At 35.4% G+C, this 22598-nt stretch overlaps 1 protein-coding gene across 1 annotated transcript in view; it reads right to left on the bottom strand.

Moving 5' to 3' along the window:
* Positions 1–9242: 9242 nt before the first annotated feature.
* LOC107557380 (semaphorin-4C-like) overlaps positions 9243–22598 on the bottom strand; it is a 77849-nt gene continuing 64493 nt past the window's right edge. The window contains exons 9-13 of the mRNA XM_016240785.1: positions 20268–20405; positions 19007–19164; positions 17320–17411; positions 13919–15856; positions 9243–10118 (exon numbers count right to left, since the gene is read on the bottom strand). Coding sequence (XP_016096271.1) covers positions 14964–15856; positions 17320–17411; positions 19007–19164; positions 20268–20405 — 1281 coding nt within the window. The 3' untranslated portion in view covers positions 9243–10118; positions 13919–14963. The remainder of the gene's footprint in view (positions 10119–13918; positions 15857–17319; positions 17412–19006; positions 19165–20267; positions 20406–22598) is intronic.

Here is a 22598-nt window from a genome sequence, read left to right as displayed (position 1 = left end):
AAACGTACGAGTATACTTGCAGTATAAAACTACTAAACTAGTAGTTACTGAGACTATACTTCAAAGTGTACTAAAATGCTACTACAAGTATTTAATTAGTAAACTATCAGTATTCATAAGTTCACTTTTAGTATAGTTGCAGTACAAACTAAAAATATAGATGTAAACTAGTGTACTACTCTTATACTTAAAAGTATACTTTATTTACTAGAAAGTGGGCCAATTTAGTCCCAAGGAGTATTGAAATAGTACACTTACAAGTATACTACTAGTACACTGATATTTGTATACTTACTACATAAAGTATAAATACTTGAACTTTACTTAAGTATACTTACTCAAATAAACTTGAAGTATACTACTTTTTGGTAAAGGTGGTGTTCTGAAAATATTACATTTATTGCCAGCAAACCTTCTGGCAAAACAACAACAAAAACGAACAGTATGGTTTAATGATCACGAGCAGTGTTGGGGAAACTTACTTTTAAAAGTAATGCATTACGATATTGCGTTACTCCATAAAAAGTAACTAATTACGTTACTTTTTATGGAAAGTAATGCGTTACGTTACTTTTGAGTTACTTTTTAAATCTGGGCGGGGCTTGCTTGTTTGTTTTTAATATAAAAAAGTTCTTCTTTTACAAACATAAAAGCCCTTTGATAAGAAAAGTGAAATGAATATGCCTTGGGCTGAAGGAAATGTATATTCACGTCTGTACAGTAGAGAGCGCAGCATGAAGAATACGACGCAGGAGAATAAAGTTCAACACTACTCAGCAATAACTAAAATCAAACACAAATGTGTAATTTGTGATTATTAGTATGGTTGAATTGGATCATCGAAGGTCAGAAGCAAAGACATCGGTTAATAAAATGGGATTAAATACATAAATGATATTTGTCTTATTTAACATATTTAATTATTGCAGGTTTGTATAATATTCTGAGTTTGCATTGTACTGTTTGTATTGATTTTGAGGAACGCTGAATGTTTTTTTGAGTAAACACATGTTGATATTTAGTCTAGAGCTACAGTAAGTGTTCACACACAACGCTCTGCACTCACTCCTGATTTCTGTCACCGTGGCAACACCAGAGCTGTCACTCAACACATGGAAACAAAGTAACTAGTGTTACTTATTTGAAAAAGTAACTCAGATATTCCCTTCTAAATTAAAAAGTAATGTTACTTTAAAAGTTACTTAAAAAAAGTAATCTGATTACGTAACTTGTAATGCATTACCCTCAACACTGCTCACGAGTACAGTACACTACTAGATTGTGGTCAATAATATTTGATTTGATTTATTCTTTTAAATAAATTAATTCTTTAAAAGCTGCAAGGTTGGATTAAACGGCTCAAAAGTGAGAGTAACGACACTTACAATGTAACAAATATTTATCCTGAACTTTACGTTCATTAAAAAAAATACAAAATTAAATAAAATCCTGGATAATAGTTTCCACAAAATGGTTTTCAGCCATGATGATAATAATAATAAATAAATACATTTCTTAAGCAGCAAATCAGAATGATTTCTGACGATCATGTGATGCTGAAGACTGAAAATTCGTATATGTATATTAAAATAGAAAAATTATATTTTACATCATAATAATATTTCACAATATTACATTTAAAATTCAGCTTTGCCATCAAACATGGAAATAGAAAATCGTAATTTTAAATGATAATTTTATAAAAAATGCAGCTTTATTGAGCATTAGAGATGCATTATAAAAACAATAAAAATCTTGGACCCCAAACTTTTGAACCAGTTTAAGAGCAAGACATCTGATGCATCCAGTTTATTCAAGTGATGTGATCTGCATGTGTTAGATATATTTAGTGATCAGGGACGGAGCAGAAAACTCACAGGAACTCTCTAAAAAATGCTGGGGTTGTTTCAACCCAACTTTGGGTCAAATATGGACTAACCCAGCCGTTGGGTTACATTTTTACATTCAATTTTTAACCCAAAAGTTGGGTTAGTCCATATTTGACTCAAAGTTGGGTTGAAACAACCCCAGCATTTTTTAGAGTGTATGAGGTCTGACAGGTAGACGTTTGTGCATCATAAAGACTTTGACCTGTTTATCTGGCAGATGGATGGAGTGATGTTTGGAGATGCTGTGGTCTGATTGTGTTGAATGGAGAGCTACAGGATCCAGACGTATGTGCCAGAGGAGCCCAGGTGTTTCTGGACAGACAGGAGGCTGCTTCAGGCTGTGGTGCTCTCTAACTCTCAGATAAATGCTTCCTCATAAACGGATCGAGGAGTTTTTGTAGTGATGAATACCATTAATAATGAAAATGCATTTTTGTTTCGTGTTCGTTTGACCTTTTTGATTTTGTTTGTTATGCCCAGCCAGCATCATTATCTGTGTGGCATAATTCTTTACTGAACATAAGTGGCATTAACAAATACAAGCAAAGGTCACTTGAGACATAAAAGCGGCACACAGATTTAAGAATAGCAAGAGATGAATCCTTCACAGACAAAATCAAACGCACTGTTTTGATTCCTGAAATGTTTTCATGTACTTACATTTAACTATGCCTTCTTGGATTTTGGACATTTCATAATACTGTACTATTTTTTTGAAATGACTTTTTAAATGGACAAATAAATAGATATTTAAATATTTTTTATTACATTTAGGAAAAATAGTCAGCTTGTATATGCCATTTCCCAGTTCATAAATTAATTTTGAATGAAAATATAAATTTTAAATAAAATAAGTCATGCACATTCATTATTAAATAAAATAAAATTAAATTAAATTTAATAAAATTAAATTTAATTTAATTGAATTAAATTTAATAAAATAAAATAAAATACAATACAATTTAATTTAATTTATTTAATTTTATTTTATTACATTTTATTTAATTAAATAGAATTTTATTAAATGTTATTTTGTTTTGTTTTGTTTTGTTGTGTTTTGTTTTGTTTTGTTCTGTTTTGTTTTGTTGTACTCCCAGTTCTCCATTGTCTGTTGGCATTTGTTGTATAACAGAAAATCTGACAACCAAGTTGCTAAAATAACGAAAACAAAAGTACCAAAGAACATCTTATTGACATGATGTGTCTGTGAGTTAGTGATGTGAAAGAGGGCGTTGCAGGAGGGCTTGACACATCATGTAGAGTTAGAGAATTGGTTTAGCATCGACTTTCACCATAAGCACCGCTGATATCCACTCATTTGGATGTCTGAGTCACCGTCTCTTTGTCGTGTTCTCGCCGCGCAGCCCAATTCTGTCAGACATTGTTGAGAACTTGTGTTTTTCACATTAATTCCTTGATGCCTGTGGTAGCATTAAGCTGGGCCGCAGAACGCCACTTTGATTTCTTATTAGCAGTTTGCCTCCAGCTTTAGAATACACACACAAACATCTGATCCGACAATCTCATTACGTCCTGCTTCTGTAATTTAGACCGCTTGTAATTATAGTTTTCCACGTTACTCTAAACAGTACATTTGCATTTCGTATCTGTTTCTGTGAAAGAGAATGACACAGTTTATAGGTCGCAGAGTGCAAGATCAAAAGCTGCTTTAAACGAAACTGATCACTCATAATTTATTCCTTAAGATATTCAGTCAGGCACTGCGCACAAGCCTCCATCTCGCAGGAAATAAATCGTGTGATCTTGAAATATCTCGCTCTGTTAGACTGGAGGTGTTTCTTTTGGTGAGAGATTGAGCTAAGTGGGGATGTCTGAAGAAACTGTCTGGTGTCTTTGATCTTGGATGTTTGCTGCCTACGATTGTCACCTTTCCTTGCTTTGACAGATTTTAGTAAGCTAATTGACTGGTGTGCAGTGCTCTTTGCAGGTATAGGCAGGCAGGCTTGCCGTTTGAAATTGCAAAGAGACTATTTTAACACTATCAAGGTCACAGTTTCATATACTGATTAACATGTATAGCTCCAATGAACTGCAAGTTGCTTTAGACAATGTCTGCCAAATGCATGAATGTAAACGTCCTTTCAAAATTGGCAGAAATTGATATAAAAGAAAAGATGCATATGGCAGGTGCATATCAAACACTGCTGCATGCATTGCACAAGCACTCATATAACTTCAGGGGACTTGAAATATAGCCTGTTGATCATATGAGCTATATATCATTTCTCTGTCCTTTTTGGAGCTTGACAGCCTGTGGCCACTTTTCGGTCATTATATGCAAAATGACAATCTCAAGAGAACTTCATATGATTTGATCCTTTGATCCTTCATGTGAATTTGCCACCAATTTGCCACAATGTTAAAATAGTTGCAATGACACTGTTTTGGCGCGCAAAAAAAATGCTACATTTTGCATTTTGCAGAGATTTTAAGATTTTTATGTTCATACATTCACATGAAAAATAAATCGCCATACTTTTCATCATTTGGAGTGATTGCAAGAACATATTCACCTTTTCATTCATTCAGGCCTCCTGGATCTCAAGACTTTTGAGTGTCCTGTTGGTGTAAAGATATATTTATCATTCAATCATTTTCTGTTCATTTCCTTCACCAAAACAGTGGCGCTTAAACAGATCGTACAAATTCATGCAAAATTGCCAGCAATAAACCGAAATAAAAGAGTCGTAATGAGACTGTTTTGGCAAAAGAGCAGAAGAAACATTGTATTCTCATTTTGTCATAGAGATCTGGAAACATGAGCGTGAGTAAATGCTGAGAATACTTTATTTTATGTTCATTCTTGCATTGACTGTGAAGCCTTTTTTGCTGAAATATGAACAGAAAAGGATTCCGTAAACAGACTTTACGCCAGCAGGACATTCAGAAACAGTCTTGAGATTGTGGAGACCTCTCAACAAAGTGTGAACATGTGAATATGTTTGTGCAGTCATTCAAAGTAATGAAAAATAAGGTGAGTTTAAATAACACGCATGCTGTGAGCAAGCCTTTGACGAGATGCATGAAAGAAATCTCTAGATTTCACTTCTGCTGTAATGTAACAAGCAAGTTAATTCTGCAACTAATTTGATGAAAAATGTTTGCCAGCATGCACAGTGTTGCTTTTAACCCATTTAATCCCACCGGTCACGATAGTGACTCTAAAAAAGGTTTTCATTTATAAAGCCCTAAAAACCTTACTGGCTGATTTTTAGTGCACTTCCTGCAAATATGGAAAAAATAAAGGGTCTCAATTAAATATGTGCAGTTTCACATGATTTGTCACATGATCAAAGCAGTTTATTTCCGGTTTGCAACATGAGAAGATGATGCTGCATCAAAGCTCCAAAACGAAAGACTAGTAAAGATATGACAAAGATTTTTGGTACACGTTATCATTAAGGTGTCTAGTATTAATATATGAATACATATATTCAGTTTTGTTGAGTGTGGCCATAGAATGAGTCACACTAGTGAGTGAACTATATAAATCCAGCTGCAGTTGTTAGTGAAGACTGCACTAAAATGTTGCAATGACAAAATATCGCACTAAATTAAAAGTTCAAGTGCTACGAATATGTTACAATATTGATGTTGTAATACTGGTAGCACTAATGTAAAAATGTGATGATATATGTTACAATAAAGTAACACTTTTGAAATACGTTGATGGTTGTATCTCAGTATTCCTATCAAGGGTTAATAGTAACCCTAGAATGTGATCAAAGTGTTTAAAATAGCAGGGATAAGATATATAACCATTTTTATGACTGCAGAAATATGTTAATTCAGTTCACACATTATCCCACAATTGTGACCGACCATAAAACACAATTTTTCACACACTTTTCAAAAAATGCTAAAAAAAAGAAGAAAGAGTTTTCTCTTAAAACCTATTCACAAAGCTGCTGAGATAAACTTGTACTAAGGAATAGAGAGAAGTCTTAAGCTCAGAGTAAGGGGGCGGGGCTGAGCTTGTTGCTATGGATGATGTCAGCGTGCTTATTAACTATGCACACAGTGATTGGCTGATAGTCTCTGTCAGAGATTCATTCATAGAATTACTGTAGAGCGCGATATTATGTTGCCATATTCAAATAAAGGTTTAAAAATGCAGGCTAAGTGTCACTAATTAAACAAGTATACATGTTCAGCTAATTGTCAGCCTCTTACATGTGTGCTTCTCAAAAACAATTATACACAGCCTTTTAATTAACAGAGTGGAATAATCATGGCTGATAGTGAGACATGCAAACGTAAAAGAAAACCAAACTGGACGCAAGAACCGCCGTTACTTCTTACAAGCTGGTTAATGAAAGCAAGGATATAATCAAAGGGAAATTTGGAGTAAGGATAACCTATTTAAATGTTCATTATCGTCAAATGTTTCCAAAATGTTTACGTTCCGAGGCAGATTGCCGGCAATAACAGCCTTTTTAGAATAGATTGTGGTTTGGTCTTAGTGACTTAGGAGTCCTCTTCACTAATGCTTCACAGATTTAGGAGTTAGTTTTAGCGCTAAAATGCTTTGTGGAATACTCTTAGAGACAAAATCAGGAGCCCTAAATATAGGACTGACATGCCCATTATTTTTTAAGATTTTCTCCTAAATCGGTGAGTTATGAGCTACTTTTAGCCTTAAGATGTTTTGTGAATAGCCTACGGGCCTGATCATCACCACTGTTGTTATCTCCATCAATAAGATGCTGCAACCTCAAGCTCTAGGCCTGTAAAACAACATTGTTTGTCTTGTGGCAGCGGGCGGTAGTTACTGGAAGCTGTGTAACGGGGAACAATCATGATTGCGGTGGGAGATGGACTCCTGAGCCAAGAGTTTGGCTAGATTTTCTGCAGAGACACCTTGGGAATCTATCATATGGTTCAAGGTAATGGCCAGAATGGGCCTGGGGAGGTTGTTAGAGGACTTTATAGGGTCACCCCAAATCAGGTTTTGTCTTTATGAGCTTTATACAGTGCATTTTTGGCTGACAATTTGGCTGAATCTGCCCACTAACAACTGATTAGGATTTCCAAATGGGGTCCGGAAACCTCTGTGGTTGTAGGAGGTCAATGGAAATGTTTCTCGAAAAACCCCCCCAAAAAAACACATTATAATAATAAGTGAGCCTGGAGAAATTATACATTTCTCTTTTATGCCAAAAATCATTAGGATATTAAGTAAAGATCATGTTCCATGAAGATATTTGGTTAATTCCCTACTGTAAATATATCAAAACTTAATGTTTGATTAGTAATATGCATTGCTAAGAACTTCATTTGGACAACTTTAAAGATGATTTTCTCAATATTTAGATTTTGTTGCACCCTCAGATTTCAGATTTTCAAATATTGTCCGATCCTAACAAACCATACATCAATGGAAAGCTTATTTATTCAGCTTTCAGATGATGCATAAATCTCAATTTCGAAAAATTTACCCTTATGACTGGTTTTGTGCTCCAGGGTCATATAATGAGAATAATAATATGTTTAATTTATATAGCTCAACAAACAATAATTTCATACATAATCATTTAAATGTAAACATTTGACCAAGTCCAAGACATGACACAATAGTAGCGCAAGCAATCAAATTCAAACAGAGAAACATAACAGCTTTTACAACCAGTAGTAGGTTAAACGAACGGTTTTGAGTTTAGGCTTAAATCCGTGCAGTGTGGTTATTGTCCTAAGAGACAGGGGCTAAGAGTTCCCAAGCTTATAGGAGCCATAACACAGCAGAGTTATGAATATATTATTGCAAACGGGAGATAGAGTGCACTGGTAGTCCAAAAAAAGAAAGAAAAAAGAGCATTACGGTAGTCAAGGAGAGTTATGATAATAAATGCATGCACTAATGATTCTGCATCTTTTGGGCTGACACAGGAACATAGTTTGGCAATACGGCACAGTTGTAAAAACGTGGCTTTAGAGAGTTTACTAATATAAGCATCTGGGTCAAGTTTTTGACGGTTGCAGATGGAATTATTAATGTTGCTTCCAGGTCAAGTCTGAGGCATTAGTTATATTTCTTGTTTGAAAACAGCTAAATGAATAAATGTTTAAATATCGCACTAAAGCTTATTATGAATGAGATTGTACAATTGCCACCAAATTTGCCACCAATTTGCCAAAAAGTAAAATAGTTTTATATATAGAAAATTAATTCCAGTTCTTACATTTCCTCTGAAACCTATTCTGGTTAAATAAAGGAACAGAGTATAAACAAATTCAGTAAAAATATTCTTTATGCCTACAGGACACTCATTTTTATTTAAATAAATATAATGACTGAATTTTACATTATGTTTTTACGCTACTATTTATCATTCTGCTGTCTAGAGACTTGTCATAAAAATAATCAATCAAAAAAAATAATAAATAACCAGAACTTTGTTTCTCCTCAGGCTTACACTACATTTAAAACATTTTGTTTTGAAAGAAGTCACTTATGCTCATTTGATCTTTTGATATTGTGAAATATTATTATAATTTAAAATAACTCTTTCCTATTTTAACATATTTTAAAATGTAATTTATTCCTGCGATACATTACTGCAGTCTTCAGTGTCACATGATCTTCAGAAATCAGTATAATATGCTGATCTGCTGCTCAAGAAGCATTTATTATTATTGTTGAAAGCAGTTGCGCTGCTTAGTATTTTTGTGGAAACGTTTTTTTCAGGATTCTTTGATGAATAGAATGTTCAGCATTTATTTGAAACAGAAAAAGTAACATTATAAATGTCTTTTGATCAATTTAATGTGTCCTTGCTGAATAAAAGTATACTAATTCCTTTCAAAAAATACAAAAATAAAACTACACAAGTATAGGTAGAAGAAAGATACAGTCTCAGCTTAGAAAGCAAATATTTTGCAGATAATGGCTCTCTCTTCTTCTCTATCTTTTATAGACGGCTGTGAATTGGAGGCCCAGCCTAAGCAGCAGAGACCTCACTTTTGGTTATTGTTCAAGTGTTGTGTGTGGACTCCATGAGGTTCGCCAAACACTGAATGGATATATTTTTAGCAGAAGCACTACACAGACATTCTGCATTAAGCAAATGTAACACCTGACATTTCAATGGCATTTGAATGGAACACTCAAATAAGCAAAACACAACCTACTCGCTGTGAACGGATCTCTACTTTTATTTTCTGTTGATATATACATATATAAAAAATAAGAGCATGTGTACAATGGTAATAAATATCAACTTTTTGTACAAGCAAAATAAGTTACGGAACATAATTACCTAAAAAAAAAAGAAGGAAAAAAACATAACAGCAAGATTTTTAAAAGATATCTTGAATTGCAAAAAAAATTTTTTTTTCGTAATACAAAAACTCACAAAGTAACAGCAGGTTTAAAGCCATGTAAGATGAAACGAACTGAGATTTTTTTCTAAACAAGCAGGAAAAAAAGCCATGCATGATGCAAACAAGCATATGCAACACTTCTTGGTCGCTCAGTGAAATTACGTCTGACTTTAAGTCATCAGACAGGCTTATCAAAGCGAACAGTGAAATTAAAAAACGGTGAAATTTCACAATTTCAAGAGAGTCAGAAGCCCACCCTGAGAAGTCCTGGCAGAAAGGATTGCGTCCTTGTTAATCTGACATTTCTCTAGTACAAAGATCTTTTCTGACAAGTGTAAACTTCCCTCTTATGCAGTGCTAGATTGTAGACTAGAAAAGAGCCAATGACAGAATGGAAAGCCGCTTGAGAAAATCGTAAAGCTCTCATGCCACAAAGAACAGCATTCCACCAAAACAAGTGTAGAGTAGTAGTAACGAAGATTTCAGACAACACTTGTTAGTTCTGTGCAATGGACAAATTCCAGAACATGAAAAGAGAGAATAAAAAGAAACGAGAAACAGAAGAAACATGTCTGCAGTCTGCTTTGGCTTCACCCGAGGTGAAGAGGCACAGGTACGAAAACTCTTGTTGTTTTCTCTTCCTTTTTTGAAATACATGAGACTGTTGTTTTGTTGTTGAAACTGATACGATATATTTTGCAGAACATCATGCAGCAAAGTATGGATCCGTGATGAGCCTCGTAGTGCCTCTCCACCCGCAGGGTCACGGGAAAATAAACAAATCTCCTTCATTTGTCTTCACAATCAAAGTCAACGGAATGAAATGTCCTCTGCTTTCCGTTTTCACCCTGTTTTTGTATTTAGTCTTTAAGAGTTGCAAAGCCCACACTGAAAGACAAAAGAGAGTCAGTTTTCAGCTTTTATAGGTTATTCAGAAAAAAAATCTAAATATGTCTATTAACAGTGTTTTTGTTGTCTTTTTATAGATATTTAAACAAAACATATACAAATCATCAAAATTATTAATAATTTGCTGGTTTATACACTACCGTTCAAAGGTTTTGTGTCTTTAAAGAAATGAATACTTAACAAATAATGTCTGTCTCGAATAAATATTGCATATTTGAATGATTCCTGAAGGACCATGTGACACTGAAGACTGGATTAATGATGCTGAAAATACAGCTTTGCATCGCAGCAATAAATTATATTTTAAAATATAGCCGCAAGCGGCAATCATCGGGGTCCAAGCACGGCTCATTAAGCAATTGATGTTGAAAAGACATCAAAATTGACATACACTGAAAGACAAAAGAGAGTCAGTTTTCAGCTTTTATAGGTTATTCAGAAAAAAAATCTAAATATGTCTATTAACAGTGTTTTTGTTGTCTTTTTATAGATATTTAAACAAAACATATACAAATCATCAAAATTAACAATAATGGTAATAATGATAATAATTAGTATTAGTGTTGGTGTTTTTGTTATATTATTAAACACAGGATATCTTTTAGTCTGTCTCACATATCAATAATTTGCCTGTTTATACACTACCGTTCAAAGGTTTTGTGTCTTTAAAGAAATGAATACTTAACAAATAATGTCTGTCTCGAATAAATATTGCATATTTGAATGATTCCTGAAGGACCATGTGACACTGAAGACTGGATTAATGATGCTGAAAATACAGCTTTGCATCACAGAAATAAATTATATTTAAAAATATAGCCGCAAGCGGCAATCATCGGGGTCCAAGCACGGCTCATTAAGCAATTGATGTTGAAAAGACATCAAAATTGACATTCAAAAACAGGTCAAATATGCAAGTCCAACTGACTGAAAAAAAAAGTATACTTGAATGCACTAAAAAATACTTAAATACCAGCAAGTACATTTTTAGTGTCTTTTTATAGATATTTAAACAAAACATATACAAATCATCAAAATTATTAATAATTTGCTGGTTTATACACTACCGTTCAAAGGTTTTGTGTCTTTAAAGAAATGAATACTTAACAAATAATGTCTGTCTCGAATAAATATTGCATATTTGAATGATTCCTGAAGGACCATGTGACACTGAAGACTGGATTAATGATGCTGAAAATACAGCTTTGCATCGCAGCAATAAATTATATTTTAAAATATAGCCGCAAGCGGCAATCATCGGGGTCCAAGCACGCCTCATTAAGCAATTGATGTTGAAAAGACATCAAAATTGACATCAAAATTGACATTCAAAAACAGGTCAAATATGCAAGTCCAACTGACTGAAAAAAAAAGTATACTTGAATGCACTAAAAAATACTTAAATACCAGCAAGTACATTTTTAGTACATTCTTATTTTTTTTTGTGCTAAGTATAGTTATACACTATAAATACACTAATTAAAAGTATATTTCTACTTCAGTAGCACTTCAGTGCAATTGCAAAAGTATACTAAATACCGCTGAGATTTAAACTGATTTTAGTGCATTGTAATAAAGTATACTACTGCAAAAATATACAGAGGACTTTTATGAGTGTATTTCATAAAAGCATGCTTTGAATGATTTAAAAATTAGTTCAATGTTAGTACACTTTTATATAGTTATCCTAAGTTTAAATTAAATTGATTTTATTTAAAATATATTAGTTATGTGATAGCTATAAGTAGAGTTTTGCAACTGTGCTACTTAAGTACACTTAATATAAATACACTAATTAGCACTAACACTGATTTTAAGTGTAGTCAGATAAAGTGCCAGAAGTGTTTTATAATTGCATTGCATAAAAGTGTGCTACAATCGCTTTACATACAATTTTAGTGGGTTTTTATATATACTATCACCAAGTTCTATTGGGATTTTCATGAAAAATACAGTAGAAATGCATTACTTAAGTAAAACCCTGTAGGTTACTGTGCTTAGGCTACTATAATTGCTCTAATTGTCACGGTTCACAGGTTCACTGTCTCTCTCTCCCTCTCTGGCTCATCAGCTCTGCTATTCAATGGTGTTGCTTCTTACTCTGTGTTGCCAGATCGTTGGTGTTTTTGTGGTGTCTTGTCCTGGAAGCGCTCTAGCTCTTTTTTGGCCTTGTTCCTCGCGCCTGCTCAGGGCTGCGTCTCCCAAGAGCATCGTAAGCTCAGCTGATCGTAGATGCATTGGTGCCAATGGGTCTACGATGTACTTAGGCTTACAACGCTTTTGGGAAACGCAGCCCTGGACTGTTGGCTGTCGTTACGGTTGGATTTCTGCTTGGTTCCGGTCCTGGACTGTTCATTGCAGTCACAGCGCTACCAGTGGACTATTTCTCTTGCACCCAAGATCTTGATCTCGGTCTGCTGCTCTCTGCTTCCTCTAATAAACTATTTTTTGCTGAGCTCACATTTGAATCCTCTGTTATTTCCCACACTAATAGCACATGAATGGATTATTCATTTATATGCATTTAGATGTGTACCAAAATTCACAATTTAACAGTAAGTATACTTTTAGTAAAGTGCTATCTTTTTTTTGCTATTAATGACATAGTGTACTTGATTGTACTATTTAACGACACCATAAACATGTAGTTAAGTATCATATAAAGGGAATGTTAACATCATTACATTTAAAATGAATTATTTAATCTAAAATTATCTGCTAAATGACTAAATGTAAATGTAAGTACATTATGGAAGTGTACTGAATAAAGTGTATTTTACTGCACTTTTTCACCTGGGTCAATAGACAAATAATATTGTCTCTTCATTTTAACTGGACCGTAATATATGCAGTCATGTCTGACAACTTGACAAATAATTTCTGAAATTATGATATATTAATAAATATGAAGGTATTTTGGAGATCACAGATTTCTTTAGAAAATGATTAAACTTGTTTTATTATACTTTATGAAACTATAATGCATCTTATGCAAAGTTAATACATTTCAACCATTTACACAGATTTTAAACAACGCGATCACGATAAAATTTTGCATGTAGCATCTATAGACACTAATGACAAAAAGTGATCAAAATAATTTTAATTAGTCGAACCGTTTAGAAGATATCCACCAATACATTTAGTAGCCATTGCTCTAAACCCATTTGATCCAAATTCTTTTGATAACTTTTTGTCACGAGGGTCTGTAGATGATACACACAAAATTTGGACAAATGGTCTAGAACGAGTTCGAAAAAGATGATTTATAAAACAGCTCAGAGTGGTGGAATAATTTTATGCATGAAAAAAAATCAGAGATATACGTTTTGTTCAGCTTGACGCAGAGAATCAGATTGTAACTTTGAATTTTGATTGTAACCTGTATAGTTGTGGAGATATGAGCAAAAACGTAAAAATACTCATTATAGCGCCACCTATGGTCTGATCGGGGTGTGTTTGTGCACCTGAGTAGTGGGGGAGATTTGGGACAATCCTGCCAAATTTGGTGTTTCTACGACTTACGGTTTTGGCTGGCCAGACACTTTCAGGGCAGAAAAATAGAAAACGGTACTTTTAAATTGTAATAATGTTTCACAATATTACAGTTTTTACTGCATTCTTGATCAAATAAAAGCAGCCTTGGTGAACATAAGAGACTCAACATGAAAAAAAAAATCGCACCAATTTTTGAAACGGTAATGTATAATTTCAAACAAAACTAACTATAATTTCAAATCAAGTAAACATCCCAAATATACGATTTGGCGTAGTCTCACCTGCGTTTGATCAGCCGTAGCCTCTGCCATTCATTCTGGACTTCTTCAAAAAGTCCAGCTCCTTGTCATCTGTAAAGGATCCCTTTCATGCAGAACAATTCGGCTTCATAACGTGGGCGGAGTCTTCTATACCATTCCAGAAGGAAGGTTTCATTCCATCATGTGGCTTCATTCACCTGCTTTATCATGTAGGCAAACACTGGGGTTGTACTTCATTTGGCAACTCAAGCCAAATATATACAATAATGCACTTGCTGTCGCATCCAACACAGTCTTAGTGCAACATTCTGTTGCATGCTACTAGCATTGGTAATCCTTTCACATTTCAGATGAGACTATCAATCGTAAAAGAAGAAGAAGAAGAAGAAGAAATCCTTGCAATAAACAGACATGGAAAAACCTCACTATATATTAGTTCTGCAAGTCTCAGTACACATTCTCAGAAAAAAGACAATGTTTAAAAAAGTTTTTGAGCTGCGAAGAAAGAAAGGCAAAGCATTTGTTCGTTATTCAAGTCTTGTTTCGGGTTTACAGCTCACTCGGTTGTTTTTCCCCCTTTAATAATGTCTCCTCTGCTTTCCTCGAGCGTGATTGTCATCAAGCGATTTGAGTTTATGCATGTCCTCGTCTCCTCTCTCAAAGGGTGCCAAAAACGTGTCCGGACACCTGAGGCAAGCGACCTCAAGACGTTAAAAATAAACTCTGCGTCCTCTTGCAGCTTGCCAAATGATTGGGATCTGTTGTCAGATCAGACTGACGGCTACATTTGGCTGGTTGGGCTCCTCTCAGAGATGTACCTGCGTTTAGCCAAGATCAACACGAGGCCCTGTCGGTCTGGTCCTTTAAATACAGTCATTTACAAAAGCTCGGTCGAGTGTTAGTAGTGTGTTCTCACCGAGAATAATCCAAGGGAATGTCGTGAAGCACGGTGGCCTCATGGCACGGGAGATGGAAGTGCTGACAGAGAAGAAAGAGTTTGCGGATGAAGAGAGTTCCCCAAGCAGGAGGGAGGTAGGTGAGGTTTTCTGTCGTTTTCCTGCGGGATTTACACAGAAGACTCCTCGGGATTGGCGTCGGGAAGCACGCTTCTCTGCTGCAGAGTTTTCCGGAGCTCCTCTTTGAACGGACTGGAGTAGTCGCTGTCTCGGCCGCCTATCCCGATTCCCATCCCCGCCGCTCCAATGCCGGATCTCTCCTCTCCGGCCGAGCTCAGATTGAGCCGGATGTATCCGTTGGCGTTTGAGCTCCGAATGTTGGTGAGGCTCAGCCTGCTCGGCGAGTGAATAGGCTGACCGGGAATTGCACTCGGCGATGCCGAGCTTCCGGTGGAGCACAATGCATGCCCAGGCACGATTTTTAGCGAGCCGTCTGAGTAGTAATAATTCGCCCCCGTTTCCCAAAAGCGATCATCATCGTTTGCCATCTTGCTCGGCACAAATGACGGCCGGCTTGGAGGCTCTTTGGGCAAAGTAATGGGGTACACCAAAGTGCTCTCCAGCGGCTTCATTTCCGCCCCTTTTCCCAGTGCCAACTTCAATCTTCTACGGAGATACAACGATGCAATGAGCAGCAACAGACAAGCGGCCCCCAAAGTGATCACCAGGACCCAGAACAAACCCATGCTGCCATCCGGAGCGCGGGCCTCCATGAAGACAGGTGCGCTGGCTACCACCGCCACCTGGTACCTTTCCGTCTGGAACTTCACGCCTTGCTCCTCCGAGTAGCAGATGTAGCGGCCCGCTTGAAGGGGCCCAGCTTGGGGAATGACGAGAGAGCGGAGGGCTTGGTCGAATCGTGGCCCCGGGGCCCCACCTTCCACCAAGGCAAGCTCACGTTCGTTGAGCTCCCAGAAAGGCTGGGCCAAGTTGGAAACCAGATGGCAGGGCAAAACCAGATCTGACCCAACAACCACAGTCACATTTCGCAACCTAGAATGATCTGGGGGAATAAAACAGAAAACATTAATATATGATAATAAATTATTTATTTTGTCAATGTATGAGACTACAGCAATTGTTTGCTCAAACAGAGCAATGGTGTCAAACTTTGGGGGAGGTTTTTTCTTTGATGTTTTTTATTTATGGACCCAAATATTGCTGGAATAGAAAACAAAAATTTTTTTTTGTTTGGACAAGCTAAAATGGCAGCATTAATATATTTAATTTTTAAAATAATATTACAAATAAATAAATGTAATAATGCAGTCTTAATTTGTTTTTACATTTTGTTTCAGTAATAGTTTCTGCTAAAAATGTGAATGTTCCGGGGAGAAAAAAGCAACAACATTAATATATGATATTTTATTTTTTAAATAATGATACAAATAAAATTAAATAAATGTAATAATATAGTTTTAATTTGTTTTAATATATTTTGCATTTTGTTTTAGTAACAGTTTCTGCTAAAAATGTGAATGTTCCGGGGAGAAAAACAACAACAACATTAATATATGATATTTTATTTTTTCAATAATGATACAAATAAAATTAAATAAATGTAATAATATAGTCTTAATTTTTTTTACATTTTGCATTTTTAGTAATGGTTTCTGCTAAAAAAATTACTGTTTCTCTTCAGCTATTGACAATGATTAAATTATTTGAAACAAAATTATATTCTAGATTTTTGTTCATATTTGTCTGGTATTATTTTTTGTGTCATATTTTTTTTAATTGAAAAAAAAAGTAAAGGTAATTTAAGAATGAAATTAGTTTTAAATAATAATAAAATTATATATATGTATATACTGTATATAGGTCTCACCTTCATTTTAATAACAAACAAAAAAACAAAAAAACAAAAAAACGTAAAATTGTACATTTTAAAATATAATTCATTTTCATTAATATCAATATAAATACATTGGTTCATAGAGTGCTTAACACATTTATTAGACCACCAGTATCCACAGTAGTATTTCTAATGCCAAAATATAATTATTGTTGTTTTACATAAAAGGCAGAAAAATAATAAAGCACTTTATTATTTTTATTAAGATACCAAATTACAGTTATTTACTTGCAGTCCTTAATAGAAAAATAAGATTCAAATGTAAAATGTTACGCTTGATTAATATCTGACTTCGGAGAGACGTTGAATGTGCCAGCTCACATTTTTGTAATCAAACGCAAATTCATTAAGACTATTGAGTTGTTTCAGTTTGTCATTTGCCTAATAAATGACAATACAATTTTTAATTTTAAACAAGACAGATTCCTAAAACATTAGTGTTTTCTCTTATGACAGGTGGTCTAATAAATGTGCTAAGCACTGTATATATCAGTCACTGTTGCTTTTTTGTCAGTAATCTGGTTGACACTTTGAAGTGCATGCGACCTCTAATGGAGAACTGCTCACTACAGGGGCCCAGGCCTGCAGGGGGCAGCGTACGTCGGACGTACCAGGACTGGGGATGGAGAAAGGCTTCTCAAACTTGGCTTTTCCTCGGCTGAACCTCTCCAGCATGAGGTCCTGCGAGAGTGTGGATGTGGAGCTGTGGGGGGGAGCACAAATATTGACGATGTGTCAGAAGTGCTATAGAGATGCAGCTTAAAAGCACAAAGAGGGTCCTGCAGAGGAGAACAGATGGGTGGAACGGGAAAGGAACGAGCGGCAGAGAAACAGAAATAAAATAAAGAGAGCACAACGAGCAAAGCAGCGGATGGATGACGGTGAAAGGATGCAGTGTTACTTTGCCTCACGATGCCATAGAAGAACGTTTTTGTCTAAATGGTTCCATAAAGAACCTTTAACATCTGAAGAACCTTTCTGTTTCACAAAAGCTTCTTTGTGGTGAAAAGAAGGCTCTTCAGATTATAAAAAGGTAAGAAAGAAATGGTTCGTTGACTGAATGCTTCTTTGTGGAACCAAAAATGGTTCTTCTATGGCATCACTGTGGAGAACCTTTTAAGCACCTTTATTTTTAAGAGTGTAGGTTACAGATTACAAGTTACCCTATCTAAAATGTAGTAAGTAACTTTATTAAAGTAATCTAACTGACTACATTTGATTACTTTTCTAAATTTCTAACGAATGCCATGCACGTTGCATGTACTTAATATTATAATAACAATAAATGATGCATAATTACATGCAAGTAACCTTAAACCAAACCCTAATCCTATCCCTAACTTTATAGTAAGTACATGTAGTTAAAGGGATAGTTCACCCAAAAATCATTTACTCACCCTCAAGTGGTTTCAAACCTGTATGAATGTTTTTGTTCTGCAGAACACAAAGGAAGATATTCTGAAGAATGTGGGAAACGGAGCAGTTCTGGGGCACCATTGACTTACATAGTATTTTTTTCTCCTACTATGGAAGTCAATGGTGCCCCAAAACAGCCTGGTTACAAACTTTCTTCAAAATATCTCCCTTTCTGTTCGGCAGAACAAATAAATCTATACGGGTTTGGAACTACTTGAGGGTGAGTAAATGATGACAGAATTGTCATTTTTGGGTGAACTATCCCTTTAACTAATATTACTCAGTACTTAAATGTATAATTACACTGCAACAAGGACACCTTAAAATAAAGTGTAATAAAAAATATGATCCCAAATAGGAAATAAAACTAGCAAGTGTTCTATTCGGTGTCCTAAACTCCTGAAACGTTGGTGTCTCATATTTTAAAGCAGACAATGCCATTTTGGAAATAAATAAATCAAATATGTATGTGTGTGTGTGAGAAAGTATTCAGATGTAACCCTCCTTTGTAATCTTTAACATTTTTAATTTAATTACAGTAACAGATTACAGTTACATTTATTAGGGGTTACACTTTATTTTAAGGTGTAACTTTGTTGCAGTGTATTTATACATTTAAGTACTGAGTGATATTAATTATCTACATGGGCCTACTATAAAGTTAGGGTTAGGGTTTGGTTTAAGGTTACTTGCATGTAATTATGCATAATTTATTTTTATTATAATAGTAAGTACATGTAACATATGTAACAAGGACACCTTAAAATAAAGTGCTACCTTATTTTATAGTTCAAGTACATCATTCTGTGTAATGTAACTAGTTCCTCCCCAACACGGAAAGGCTGTTAGCAGCAGAACCAACTCAAAGATAGAAGAACGCACCCGCGGTGGAGGTCGATGCGGACACAAGCGCGTCCCTCGCTGTCCCAGGCGCAGTATGGATCGCGGGACAGAAGGCAGTCTGGCTGTGAATGGTACCGGCTGCAGTTTGCCAAGGGCAGCTGAAGAACCTCCGAGCGTGAGCCAATGTACAGATACTTCTATGGAGAACGAATGGAAAGATTTGGGAATGAACAGTGTCGGGAAGGTTACTTTGGAAATGTAATCGGTTACAGATTACAAAATGTAATTAAGTAGTGTAACTGATTACATTTGATTTGATGTTTTCAGCTATTATTCATTTTGAAACATTTAATCCAAGCAGGGTTAACTTTACAGTAGAACTCAGCACTGATTACTGTCAGACTTTCAGAATCCTTCATCACTTGACTTACATTACATTACACTGAGACATCAGCAGACGCTTTTAGAATTATAATGGTATAATAAATAAAAAGAAAACAAATAGGTAGAATGCAAAAAGATTAGAGAAGCAAGTATTAGTTTAAAAAATAAAACCAGCAGTTAGTAAATAAATATAGTGCAAGTCTAAGGGGCAAGTTTTTCTATATATATATATTTTTATAAAGAATAGAATTAGAATAGAGAGTGCTAGAGTTAGAGGGTCAAATAAAGATGAAACACTTTCAGAATCCTTCATCACTTGACTTACATTACATTACACTGAGACATCAGCAGACGCTTTTAGAATTATAATGGTATAATAAATAAAAAGAAAACAAATAGGTAGAATGCAAAAAGATTAGAGAAGCAAGTATTAGTTTAAAAAATAAAAAATAAAACCAGCAGTTAGTAAATAAATATAGTGCAAGTCTAAGGGGCAAGTTTTTCTATATATATATTTTTTATAAAGAATAGAATTAGAATAGAGAGTGCTAGAGTTAGAGGGTCAAATAAAGATGAAAGAGATGCGTTAAGATTAATTAAGATGAATTCAGATTATAATAACTTAGTTTAAAGCGCAGCCACCACGAAATCAGACTTTAAAACCTCTTTTCACTTTGAGATCGTTCTGAGGTTAAACACTAATTTTAAATCATAACAAGATACAGTTTAACAGCTATGAAACTGTTTTGAAATCAAGTCTTTGCATAGTTATGACGGGGAACACGGGCATCTAACAAAGCCTTGGAAAAATCAGTTCATCTTAAAAAATAGACAATAGGACACCTTAAAATAAAGTGTTTTAAAGGGTTAATGCTAGCCAGGCGTGAGAGCTGCGCTCAAAGAGATCAGAAATTACTTTGCTGTGTGAGATGGTGAGGCTGTCCACCGGCTGCTGCCGATCAAACAGCTGGATCTCTTCGATCACATGAGCCTCTGAACCCAGAATCACCACACGCTGGAGCCATCCATCCGCTGAACGACAAACAGTGAGAGCGGGAGGAAAGATGGGGATAGATTATATTCATACGGTGAGAAATAATGTAATGGGGAAGGAGAGGGAAAAGGCGAGAGAGGAGAGACAAATAGTCCATTAATTCATCATCAACACATGGCATATTTTTCCGTCATTGGATTTTAGGAACAAGGTTACACCGATTACGGCAGGAAAATTGAATACACCCCAGCTGGTGCCGTGACCTATCATAACTCCGTATGTGTGTGTGTGTACTTTATCCCGTCCTCAACACACAGTGCTTGTCACAGATAATGTGTCACTGACCCCTCTCTCCGTCAGGAGAAAAAAGGGAGAGTGCGGAAAAGGGATAACGGAGGAGAGCGGAAGAGCTACAGGGTGTGCTTTACAAATCCACCCTGCCACTTTTGCTCATGTCAGACTATCTATGTTCACTCTTAATCCTCAATCCAAGACTCTGATTCTCTCTGCCACACACACACACGCACGCACCACACACACACACACACACGCACACACACACACAGGTTTGTTTTTATGGTTTATGGGGACTCTCCATAGGCGTAATGGTTTTTATACTGTACAGACCGTATATTCTATTGCCCTACACCAACCCTACCCCTAAACCAAACAGTCGTGCTGCTCAATATTTGTGGAGACTGTGGATTCTTTGATAAAAAAAGTTCAGCATTTAGGTGAAAAAAAAAAAGGATAATGTTGTGTGCAATGAGCTGCGAGAGAGAGAACGAGTCAGTCTCAACTAAATGACTGCGCTACATTGGCTGCTTTATTACAGTAATAGCCTTACTGTCAACATAATGACAGTGCAGCATTTTCTACACTTGAGGAACACGGCTGGATGTTTGGCACGGTGACACTTTTATACAAGCAGAGGACAGAGCGACTTTCACAACTACAGACAACGCACCATACTGCCAAAAGTATTGGACCCCCCTTTTAATAAACAGGTTTGACTCCTTTAGTCATCTCCATGAATACAAATCTTAATAGTTTTAAGCATATAATGCTATTCTATGGAATTGTGTGCTTCTAATTTTATACCAATAGTTCGGACAGGACCCTTTTCTGTTCTAACACAACAATGCCTCTGTGTATAAAGCAAGGTTCAAACAGAACTGATTGATTGAGTCAGTGTGGAAGAACTTGACTGGTCTGAACACCTCTGCTGTGACTTTAAAAGCAGACCTTGAGCCGAAAACTCATCAGCAAACACCTGTGACTTGTACATATGAATACAGTCATTTTAGACACCTCCAAAACTGTTGCAACAGAGATGGAAATACAATTTTTAATTATGTTTCCATCTTTGTTGCCACAGTTTTGGAAGTGCCTTTTTCTGTTCTAATGTACAAGTCACAGGTGTTTGCTGATGAGTTTTTGGCTCAAGGTCTGCTTTTAAAGTCACACCTTTTTGAACCTTGCCTTAAATATTAAAGTATTTTTTTAAACAGCATCATAAAATTTAAAATAAACCCCGCTTGAACTGGAATAATAAGAAGAAAGAATTACGGGAAATGAAGAATTCTTCTACTTTGGTCCATTGGTAAAGTTAATGTGATCAGATATATAAACTAGAAAAGCAAAGCTTTTTATATGTTTTCAGTTAAAAAAGCAACATAAATTTCTTCCTTTCATTTTCAATTCATTTAAATTCTAGCATCCTGACAGCAATCTCAAGATATTTTTTCTCTTGCTCACCAAGGCAGCATTTATTTGATCACAAATACAGCAAAATACAGTCATATTGCAAGATATGATTACAATTTCAAATAGCTATTTTCCATTTTAATGTACCGTTATAGACATTATTTATTCAAGTAAAAGCAAAGCATCATTCCTCCAGTCTTCAGTGTCACATGATCTTCAGAAATCTTTCTGATATGCTGATTTAATCATGCATGTTGGAAAAAGTTGTGCTGCTTATTATTTGTGGAAACCGTGATGCGTTTTTTTCTGGATTCTTTGATAAAAAAAGTTCAGCATTTAAAGGGGTCATATGATGTGATTTCAATTTTTCCTTTCTCTTTGGAGTGTTACAAGCTGATTGTGCATAGATAAGATCCCTGAAGTTGCAAAGACTAAAGTCTCAAAACCAAAGAGATATTCTTTATCAAAGTTAAGACTCTGCCACGCCCCCCTAAAACGCCTCGTTCTAACACGCCCCACATATCTACCTCACTATGTGGAAATATT

This window comes from Sinocyclocheilus grahami, unplaced genomic scaffold (assembly GCF_001515645.1).
Source record: "Sinocyclocheilus grahami isolate Dianchi unplaced genomic scaffold, SAMN03320097.WGS_v1.1 scaffold600.1, whole genome shotgun sequence".
Taxonomy (NCBI): Eukaryota; Metazoa; Chordata; class Actinopteri; order Cypriniformes; family Cyprinidae; genus Sinocyclocheilus; species Sinocyclocheilus grahami.
The sequence above is the reverse complement of the archived record's forward strand: the minus strand, read 5'-3'. Positions and strand labels throughout refer to the sequence as shown.